This window comes from Dendropsophus ebraccatus, chromosome 3, assembly GCF_027789765.1.
Source record: "Dendropsophus ebraccatus isolate aDenEbr1 chromosome 3, aDenEbr1.pat, whole genome shotgun sequence".
Taxonomy (NCBI): Eukaryota; Metazoa; Chordata; class Amphibia; order Anura; family Hylidae; genus Dendropsophus; species Dendropsophus ebraccatus.
Genome location: NC_091456.1, coordinates 117735665 through 117747191, shown reverse-complemented (window position 1 = coordinate 117747191; position 11527 = coordinate 117735665). Strand labels below are relative to the sequence as shown.

Below are 11527 nucleotides of genomic sequence, written 5' to 3'. Positions count from 1 at the left end.
ATAAAATTCCGCACTATAGCCATCAGGGCCTGGAGCTTTGTTATTTTTAAGTGTAGAGATAGTGGCAGTAATTTCCTCCAATGTGACTGGGGCGTTGAGAGAATCAAGAGAAGGTGTATCAAGAGAAGGTAGAGTTAATGACTCTAGAAAGTTCTTACCAGCAGCTAGATCAAGCCTATCTTTGGAATATAGTGAGCGGTAAAATTGTTGTAAAAGTTGTGATATGACTTTAGGATCTTTTTGTACATTACCCGCTGTATCCATAGCGGAATAAACGGGATATGTATTGATCTCTATATATAGCATTGAGTTTTTCCTGTGCAATTTCGAAAGCTTGTCTAGCTGCTGTCCATTAAGATTTATTGTCATCTGTAGGGGAAGACAGGAAAAGTTGAAGTTGAAGCCATATGAGAAATTATTTGGCCCCTTAGAACTGCTTTTGCAGTCTCCCAGAAAAGTATTGGGGATTGTGTATGTTCAGCATTGTTAGAATAAAAGTCTGACCACCATTTTTTTAATAGTTTGATAAATGATTCATCATTAGCTAAATGAGAAGGAAATCTCCAAATAATATCGGATCCCTTCTGAAAAATATCTCTTAATTGTAAACTAACAGGGGAGTGATCCGAAATTACTATATCATGAATTTCAGATTTCTACTCTGCCAAGAGAGTACGGTGACACTAAACAGTAGTCTATTCTTGACCAGGCCGTTTGGGAGTGAGAGTAAAAAGAGTATTCTCTACCATCTGGGTGTAGATGACGCCAAGAATCAGATAGGGAGGTAGAATTAAGGAAGTTGGATAAAATATTATCTGATGAAGTATATACAGTAGGGGGCTTAGTTCTTTTTCTATCTTCAGTTGTATTAAGAACAGTATTTAGGTCTCCACCAACTATTTTAAGATTATTGTCATCTTGCAGAATGAGGTTTTCCAATTTTAAAAAAAAATCAGGACTCTGAGTGTTGGGACCATAAACGTTATATATGCTATATTTGCCCGCTGGAGTGTCAATAAGAAGATGACATATCCTGCCTTCATCATCTTGATATTGAGATAATACCGTACAGGCTAAATTTTTATGTGTAAGAATAACTACCCCGCCTTTACGGTTAATAGCTGGTGAACCATAAACAGCACCCACCCAAAAACGTTTGAGTCTGAAATAATCCGATTCAGTTAAATGCGTTTCTTGCAATAATACTATATCGGCCCTAAGTCTCTTAAGGTGTTTCAGTATAGAAGTCCTCTTAGATGGGGAACGTAGTCCCTTAACATTCCAAGTGATTAATTTCATACAATATTAATAGAAGAGGAGGTGTTAAGAAGAGACCCTGGAAGCACAATAACATAGTGGGTAACCCTTTCAGGCAGAAAAAGAGGATAGCATGTAGCATTTTCAGACAAACTAAAGGTGATATACCTAAGAATAAAACAGTTAACAATATAAACTAAGCGAATAAAGTGAGATGTGGACTTCACTTTTTTCGTATTGTCCAATGTTCGGAGCATTCGCAAACTCCGCATTATGGAGAAGAAATAAAGAGAAAGAAATAACTGGTGGAGAGGTCACATCAACCTCTGCTCCACTAAATGAGTATATATTAAAATTAAAGACATACACATCCCTACCCTCCTGAGAAATGCGTGAGTTGTCACAGGGAAGCAAATAAATAAAATATAATAAAAGGGAGAGCCAGTATATAATGATTAGTACTTAAAGAAGTTGTACTTAAACCTAAAACCATACAAGGTGGAATTATACATATACATGCACACACACACATATACATACATAAATACATACTTACACATAGACACACACACCAGCAAATGCATTACTACCTAGACTAAAGAAAATTGCACTGCAATATTAGGGAGGGGTTTCAAACCGAGACAGATAGAAAGTGATAACTGAAATTAAATAAAAAAAAAGAGAAAGATATATACAAATGAACACCCAATAAACTAATGCATATGAGTGTACTGGCAAGCGGTCAGTAAGTGCATTCCCCAATTTGCGAGTGGGCAGGAGATGGTTGATATAAGTGAAACACTGTATATATCTTCATTGGATTGTTTGTGATTATGAATTAACCTCTTATTGTTGTTGGGGGAGTGGCTTTTATGGAGTAGCATTATTTATACCTGTGAGCAGCTTCAGTCCGGTGCTGTCCTCCATCTATGGCGCCGGTGTCCTGGATGGGCTATACATCTGTACCCCCAGGAGTATGATTGCAAGCCTCCTGATGAACTCCCCACAACTTATCGGTTGAGGAGGGAAACGCGTTGAGGCAATTTGTGTGGTATGAACTGTGGTGATGGTATTTACCTTACCGCATTGCTTCACGTCTCTTTTTTGACCGCCTTGTGTTTTGGGAAAGGGACAGAATAGGGCCAGTGTATTATGGGTAGGGAATTCTAGGGCATTGTCCCATGAATCAAGTGCCTTTTAATTTTTGAGGTACAGTATAGAATTCTAATACTGTGGGATTTTCATTCCCTTAGTGTCTGAGATCAAAGGGCTGGCTAGCCCTGAAGACACCAAACTGTAAGCACACCATTATCTATTACTATTCTTGCTGGTCGTCCCCCTAAACAGGCTTGTCAAATGCAGCTGAGTGGAATGGTTTGAGTTTACTATATAGTACTTAATTATAGTGCTTGAAAAGCACTATATTGTAATCCGTATTCTTCTTCCGTTTCTTCCAGCCATTTTTCTGCGTGTAATACAGCCCGAACCGCTTTGCGCAAACTGCGTTTCGAAGCCCTCAGCGGTGTGAGGTGTGCTATCTATTTTTAGTTTCGAAAGGATTTGTCGTTTTTAAGAAATTTACGTTTAAAGACCCCGAATTTCCCATAGAAAATATTGGCCCATTGGAAATAATGGCCACACTCTAACCGCTAACAGCCAATCCCAGCACATATGCAAATAGCTGAAATATAGCAGCCAATAGGAACTCTAAGGTCTTGTCAGGCAATGTATCACACCAACCACAGTCACATGTCCACTATTGGCCAATAGAAGATGTAATATATGGAAGGTTTCTAACGATTTTGTCTCACTGACATGAGTAAGATTGTCATGGTAACCGAGCAATGATCTTTACCATTATAAGTACCCAATGTCGCTCTTAAAGGGAACCATGTCGCTCTTAAAGGGACGGGAACCATATCGCTTTAAAAGGGACCCAAATCGTTCTTAAAGGGACCCAAGTCGCTCCTAAAGGGACGGGACGCATGTTGCTCCAAAAGGTATGAGACCCATGTTGCTTTTAAAGAGACCCATGTCGCAAGAGTGACCTGGGTCCCTTTTAAGAGCGACCCGGGTCCCCTTTAAGAGCGACCCGGGTCCCCTTTAAGAGCGACCCGGGTCCCCTTTAAGAGCGACCCGGGTCCCCTTTAAAAGCGACCTGGGTCCCCTCTAAGAGCGACCCGGGTCCCTTTAAGAGCGACTTGTGTCGCTCTTAAAGGGACGGGACCCAAGTCGCTCGTAAAGGGACGCAAGTTGCTCTTAAAGGGAAGGAACCCATGTCGCTCTTAAAGGGGCGGGACCCAAGTCGCTCTTAAAGGGATGGGACCGATGTCGCTCTTAAAGGGACGGGACCCAGGGTTAAAGTTTCTCTTAAAGGGAAGTCACTGTTAAAGGGGCGCTCTTTTCAAGCACTATGTATTTCCCTGGAAATGCAAATCTAGTTTGGTTATATGTTTTAAGTGGCTCTATTAAAAGTTATATTTTAGAAATTTCCCCAATTCTTGCAGTGATAAGTTTTAATGGGTAACAATGAAAAAATTAAGTTTAAAGGGGTAGTGTCGCGGTAAACAATTATTCACAGAATAACACACATTACAAAGTTATACAACTTTGTAATGTATGTTATGTCTGTGAATGGCCCCCTTCCGGTGTCCCACCACCCCCACCCGTGTACCCGGAAGTGTGGTGCGCTATACATACCTGTCACGTGCTGACTTGTCTCCGATCTTCAGTCTGCGATGTCCTCTTCGGCCGAATTCCTCCGAGCATCCTGAGTGCTGGCCGCCCTCTTCAGCGTCATCAGATGCTCAGCCGCGATTGGCTGAGCACAGTCGGCACGTGACAGGTATGTATAGCGCACCACACTTAAGGGTACACGGGTGGTGGGACACCGGAAGGGGGCCATTCACAGACATAACATACATTACAAAGTTGTATAACTTTGTAATGTGTGTTATTCTGTGAATAATTGTTTACCGCCGCACTACCCCTTTAAATAAAAAAAATCAGCCAAGCTACGGCCGATAATAGTTTAGTGTAATAGGGCCTTAAGCCTGTTTTGAAGCTTTCAACTGTTTTTGCTGTGACCAGATCTTGGGTTAAACTGTTCCACAGATTCACTGTTCTCATGGTAAAGAAGGCTTGTCACCTCCGTTGACTGAACCTTTTTCTCCTGGCAGTGCCCCCTTATCTTGTGTTTTACCTGCAACATATTTCTTCTTTCAACATATTTAAATAAATGAATTATTTCTACCCTTAAACCTTAAACTGACTTGTTATATATGCTCCTCATGTTGTTACGATTACAACGTTATGTAACATGTATAACTTTTCTTTTACGTGATGGCTATTAAAAAATTTAAAACCATTGTTAATAAAAATATGTTCCTTAAAATCGCTTCATTCCCATGCTTATAGCGCTTTTATCCTTTGGTCTATGGGGCTGTATGAGGTGTCATTTTTTGCGCCATTAGGCTATGTTCACACTACGTATATTTGAGGCTGTATGTTTGAGGCTGTATAGCAACCAAAACAAGAAGTGGATTGAAAACACAGAAAGGCTCTGTTCACATAATGTTGTAATTGAGCGGATGGCCGTCATTTAATGGCTGTTGTATTGAAATAATGGAAGTTATTTACCGTTATATGGCGGCCATCCACTCAATTTCAACATTGTGTGGACAGAGCCTTTCTGTGTTTTCAATCCACTCCTGGTTTTGGTTGCTATGAGGACCTGACATGAGGACCAAATACAGCCTCAAATATACATAGTGTGAACCCAGCCTTACATGTACTTTCTAAGGGTATCTTGATTGCGCATATGCAACTTTTTGATCGCTTTTTATTTACATTTTTCTGGATTTGATGCGACCAAAAATGTGCAATTTTGCACTTTGTTTTTTTTTTTTTGCTTACGTTGTTTACCGTGCAAGATCAGGAATGTGATAAATTAATAGTTCAGGCGATTACGCACGCAGCGATACCAAACATGTTTGTTTATTTATTTATTTTTATTTATAACATGGGGAAAGGGGGGACACTTTTTTTTTTCTTTTACACATATACTAGAAGCCCCCCTGGGGGACTTCTAATATAAGTACACTGATCTCTCATAGAGATCTATGCTGTATAGATATACAGCGTAGCTCAATGAGATAGGCACTCGATTGCTTCTGGCTGCTGCAGCCGGAAGCAACCGAGTGCTGAGCCGGGTTCAGTGCCACTACGGCGCATACCCCGGCCCGAGGCGGACGTGTGGATCATTGTCCAGACGCCAGGGAACTGCTGCATAAGGTAATCGGATGCAGCTGTCAACTTTGACAGCTGCATCTGATTACCTGATTAGCGGGCATGGCGATCGGACCGTGCCCACTAATAGCCGCGACCCCGCGCTAATAACTGTGGCCCCGCTCTGAACTCCCTTAACGACCACAGAGCGTAAATATACGACCGCAGGCCGTAAATATATGCCCGCGGTCTTTAAGGGGTTAATCTATCCTCATAACCAAGATGCTTTATTCTTCTTATTAGTTTAGTTGCCCATCTTTGTACCTTTTCCAGCTCTAGGTTATCCTTTCTATGAATCTAGTTCAAAAACTGATCAGCATACTCCAGATGAGACCGCACCAAAGCTTTGTAAAGCGGTTATATCATATCCCTTAGTTCATGCCTGGTTTTAATGCATGACAATATCCTGCTGGCCTTAGAAGCAACTGATTGACATTGCGTGCTGTTTTGTAGTCTATTATTTACGAGTACACCCAAGATCTTCTCTACCAGTAACTTTCCAAAGTGTTACTCCCCTAGGACATATGATGCATGCAGGTTATTAGTACCCAGGTGCATAACTTTATCAACATTGAACCAACATTGAAAATTGATGCCCAAACACTCAGTGTGTCAAAGTCAGCTTGTAACATCTGCTGTACTGTACTACAACGCTTTGTGTCATCTGCAAACATAGAAACATTGCGGTTAATTAATATCAATATCATTAATAAATAAGTTATATAGAAGGGGGTCCATTACTGATAACACTTTGTTTAATAAAAGGCAATGATCATTTGCTAAAATCATGACTAACATAACCAAATACAGGGGTGGACACAGACTGCAGAGGGCCCCTGTGCAAAACATGTGTTTAAGCCCCCGTAACCTATTCATATCTCCACCTTTTTGCCACATACATTTACACCCGGGTATCTGGTACACGTGTTCTGGTTTATCGGGAGGGCCCTACAGCACAGATGCCAGGGCCCACTAGAGGACTGTACTTCAGTCTGTGCAGGCCCCAGTGTGGGACTGGCGTACCTGTGGCCAACCAATAGAACTGATCATGGGGGGCATCCAAATAAAGAACCCATCAGAAGAGACATGCTGACCCTGTCACATGCCGTATTGATGTATCTGTGACCACAACTTCCTGAATAACAAAACCTGCAACTCTCAGAATGCCTTACACCTACAAAGCTCCAGAATGGGAGTTGTTGTTTCCGAAGGGACAACACTTTGTGTTGTCTACTCATTTGTATGTCAAATTCCAGCACATCATGAGGGCTGCAGACTGTCAGTAAATGCTAGGAGTTGTAGTGTAGACAGCAGGTTACCCAGGAGATGTTGGGTGCAGTAGTGTATATTATTACATGTTAAATACAGAAGTTTACCCAGGATATTTTGGGTGCAGTAATGTATATTATATGGTATATACAGCAGGTTACCTAGGAGATGTTGGGTGCAGTAGTGTACATAACGTGTTATATACAGCATGTTACTTAGGAAATGTTGGGTGCAGTAGTTCCCAGGCACTTAGTCTTTGTAGGTGCAGGTCCTGGTTGCTGCTGGTCGCTTCCCCCCCTGGTGGTAGCCAGTAGTGGAACAGGAGACACAGGTACTTTGGTTGGTCAGTTTTCTACGAAATATCTGGATCCTGATGTCCTCTGGGACCACCCCCCCCCAGCCTCAGGAGCCCTTGTCCCAGCAGCCTGTCCTTCCTCTTTGCTCACTAGCCATGTACACACAGCATTTCCTGCTGTTAGGTGTTGGCTGGGCCCCCTAACACAGACGCACTGACAGCTGGGCAGAGCTGGTTAGCTGGCTATGCAATGCCCAGGCCTGCTCTACAGCATCTCTAACTGCCGCCGAACTGACGTGGGGGAGGAGTAGAGAGGTGTGCAGCGTGTACAGTGAACGGCCCAGGGACACATGTGTACAGGTGTTGCCCTGGGCATATTATTAAAAGTTAAGTGTTAAATATAATTTTGGGTTCTCTTAGGCTTTATTGAAAAATTCTTTAAGATATGCCAAATACCAGTCACAAGGGCTAGGGGCACTTTATGTAAGAAATCCTATCAGCAGCTGTACACTAGGTCAGGTAACATTATATGGAAGAGCAGGGCTATCACCAGTTTCTGCTAGGAAGAAGCAGTGTTCAGTACAAAAACGTCATTCAGTGCCTCAAAGGTGACGTCTTCTTTGATCTGTGCCATCTATTTCCTTTATCTCTCCATCCGGCCTGGACCACGAGGAATATTTCTTGCATTCTTGCAGCTATAATTCGTCTCTTCATAATCTGCCAGACAAACATCTTGGGCTCTGCTTTTTTCCAGCAACTTTCTTCCACTGTTTGGTGCACTAAAGTCCGTAGTTATGTTGGTTTCTCCCTGTATGTAGGATGCCCTTCTATGGCCCCATATAGTAATTATGTCCCCTACTGTGCTCCCAAATAATAAAAATTATCATAATGCCCCCTGCTGTGCCCCCATATAGTAATAATGCTTCCTGCTGTGCCCCTATTTAGAAATAATGCACATGTTGTGCCCCCTATATAGTAATAATGTCCCCTGTGCTGTGCCCCATGTAGTAATATTTGCCCCTGCTGTGCCTCCCATATAGTAATAATGCTTGCTGCTGTGTCCCCATGGTAATATCCCCCTGTTCCCCTAATAATATCCCGTGTTCTGCCCCTATAGTAATAATGTCCCCCTGTGCCCCCATAGTAATAATGTCAGCCTGTGCTCTGCCCTATAGTTATAATGTCCCCCTGTGCTCTGACACTATAGTTATGTCCCCCAGAGCTCTGCCACTGTAGTTATAACATCCCCCTGCACCCCCATACTTATGTCCCCCTGTGCCCCCATAGTTAAAATGCCCCCCTTTGCTCTGCCCTTATAGTTATAATTTCCCCCTGTGCTCTGCCCCTATAGTTATAATGTCCCCCTGTGCGGTACCCTCCATAGTAATAGTTTCCCCCTGCATTGAACCAACACACAAAAAACCCAAACCAATATACTCACCTATTGACGCAGTTTATAAAGGGGACGTTGCTGATAGACTCTGGAGAAGAGGTGAGCAAGATTATACTGGGAGCCTTCCTGAACGAAGGGAAATAGATCCCTCTGATGAACAGGTTGTTCGCATTGGTGAAGGTGCTGATCTCTAGGAAATGGGTTAGTGGGTCCACTCCCTCTTTTAAGGAATGGCGAGCATTGGTGGAGAAGAATAAATTCTATGAAGAGCTAATGGCCAAAAAGAAATCTAAGAAAGCATATGAGAAACATCTAACTATATTGAGTAAATGGAGAGGTTGATTTAATTAAAAAGAGATCATGTAATTAAGTCCCTCAAAGACATTTAGGAAAGCATACTAGAAATGCCTAACAGGCGCGGATTAACTTCAACATAGGCCCCGGGCTGTTGACCAAGCTTGGGCCCCCAAACCTTACTATAACTATGTTTACAATAGCGTGGTGTTCATAGTACAGGATAGATAATCTCACGATGCCCTGACTTGTGCAAAAATGTGGTAAAAAAATCAGCGATGTTTGCAAATCAGGGCAGAACTTTTATTCCTGTTTATTTTTATTTTTCTACTTTTCTTTTTCCCTCTTTTTCTTCATGGACAGGGATTTGGGGGGGGGGGGTTGGATGTCATATATATGTTTGTTGTATGTCAATGCTATTAGGTTTGGCGGTTTGTGTATATAACATATGTATTTTTTTCAGTTTTTTTTTTTTTAATAATTGAAAAATAAAAAGACATAAAATAAATAGGTCACTTTACTGAGACCATTTTCGGTATCAGTAGTTTTTTGGTTTATTACCCAGCTCTACTTTATGATTTACAGAAAAGTGCTCTTTTTCGGAAAGTGATTATGAATGCATCTAAATACAATATTACTTCTGTTTGAAGATATCAATAAAAATATATTCAGAATTGTGAGTGTATTGGAATTGGGATTTAATTAAATATATATATTGCAAGCATAGAAGATGAAGCATCCAGGTTAGATGTTGCTATTCTTTAATACAAGAATTTAGCTCACATTTAAAAGGGCATTATCCTACATTAGTATAGATAAAATGTAAAGCTTCTATATGAAAAAACAACATTTACTGTAACAATACAAGTAGTAAAGTATATATAGGTTACATGCATTTGTATTTATATCGTCAGGATAAATTCTTTTCAGAGAAGCAGATTAAAAAGAAATATAAAAGAATACAAGTTATCTAATATTCCCTAACATAGCAGTAATATACTTGCCCCTGTATAAGAGGCTCATTAAATGTAAGAAAATTTTGAATTACTTTCTGGAGACAATACAATTTCTGTGCTATAGACAATAGTGTATTAATGAGTTATAACAAATTATATGGACGGAATCCTGTTTATATCTAGTGTTCTGTAGCTAATGCACCATACCAATAAAGTATTACCAACTCCAGCTCCTCAATAAATGGGAGACACTCCACTACTCAAAAGGAGTGATGTCCCCAGCAACCCAGTAATTTGGTCCCTTGTTAAGTAAAAGGCTGGATAAAAGTTCCCTCTGCCAACCGAATAATGCAGTCTTCACTGAGGTAATGGAACCAGCACCTCAACATAGTTTAGGGGAAAAAATCCAGACATCCCGTTGATCATTCCTTCATACCAGTTTTCATCAATCTGATTGGTCAGAGTGATAATATCACCTTCACGGAAGCCAAGCTCTCCATCATTTTCAGGATCAAAATCATACAAGGCTTTACAACATGGTTGGTCCAGTGGTGCTGGAAGTAGAGATAATGGTAAGACAGTTATAAGTTAGCTTTACACCATTGCCTTCTGGGACCTCCGCCAGTGCGAAAATGATGGGGATGCAGCACTAATATAGCTGTTTCACATGCCTTTACATGGGACAATTATCGGCCAAATAAGCTTTTGCACAAACGCTTGTTTCTAATAAATGGCCATTGTAAGGGTGCATTTTTAAACTGTTTATAGTCTGTTCCAGGCTTAAGCTTCAAACATCTGTCAGATAAATCTGTCTGTGTAAACGCACCCAAAGGGCTCATGCACATTGAGCAAAAGACAAGGAATTGAAGATGAATCCGCTCTTAAATTCTGCTTGAAATTCCTCCCATAAAAGAATGAACAGAGCAATTGCTCATTGTGTTCAATGGGATTTCCACTCTGTTGTTCACACTGTAGAATTTCCAAGCAGAATTTTCTGCCGCAGATCTGCTTTCTGCCCAAAGAAGTGACATGTCACTTCTTTGGGCAGATTCTGCAAGAGGAATCCTACAGAAGTCAATGGGGCTTGAATTCTGCTTAAAATTCAGCTTGAATTCTGCTTGCATTGTGCTTGAAATCTGCTCAAATTCAGCTCAAGTTCAGCTTCTATTCTATTCCTATTCTGCCAGAGCAGAAATTTGAAGCAGAAATCTTTCCTATTCAATTCCTCATCTTTTGCTCAGTCTGCATGAGCCCTAAGGGTGTCTTCACACAGTCAGGTTTTGCAATTATTGAAGCCAAAGCAGGAACAGATTAAAAATTGAGGAGAGGTCATAAAAATGAAAGCCTAAGGAGCTTTCTCCTCTTTAAATCCATTCCTGGCTTTATTTTTATTATTTGCAATTAAAAATTTCAATGTGTTAACATACCATAAAAGGGCCAGAGATTAGCAGAATATGAAGAAAACAATTCGACTGACAGCATATTTTATGCAAGCCTAAAAATACTTAACAATAATGAATTAAAAAGGGATGTATAAACAACCCAGTGGTTGTTTGTATGGCCTTAGGCCATTTTCAACAATCGGAGAATCACTGTCTCTTTTAGGAAGGCCATTATCTTAGCGCCAAAAGACAGCCCTCTATTGCAGTGCTTCTCAATTTCAGTCCTCATGGTCCACCAAAAGGTCATGCTTTGAGGATTTTCTTAGTATTTCACAGGTGATATAATTATGCTCAGTGCATCAGGTATTATCACAGCGGGATATCTTCAAAACAT

General features: G+C 40.9%; 1 protein-coding gene across 2 annotated transcripts in view; it reads right to left on the bottom strand.

The window, feature by feature from the left end:
- Positions 1 to 9307: 9307 nt before the first annotated feature.
- SH3GL1 (SH3 domain containing GRB2 like 1, endophilin A2) overlaps positions 9308 to 11527 on the bottom strand; it is a 247184-nt gene continuing 244964 nt past the window's right edge. For both annotated transcript variants that reach the window (XM_069962566.1, XM_069962567.1), the window contains exon 9: positions 9308 to 10305. In XM_069962566.1, coding sequence (XP_069818667.1) covers positions 10109 to 10305 — 197 coding nt within the window. In that variant the 3' untranslated portion in view covers positions 9308 to 10108. The remainder of the gene's footprint in view (positions 10306 to 11527) is intronic.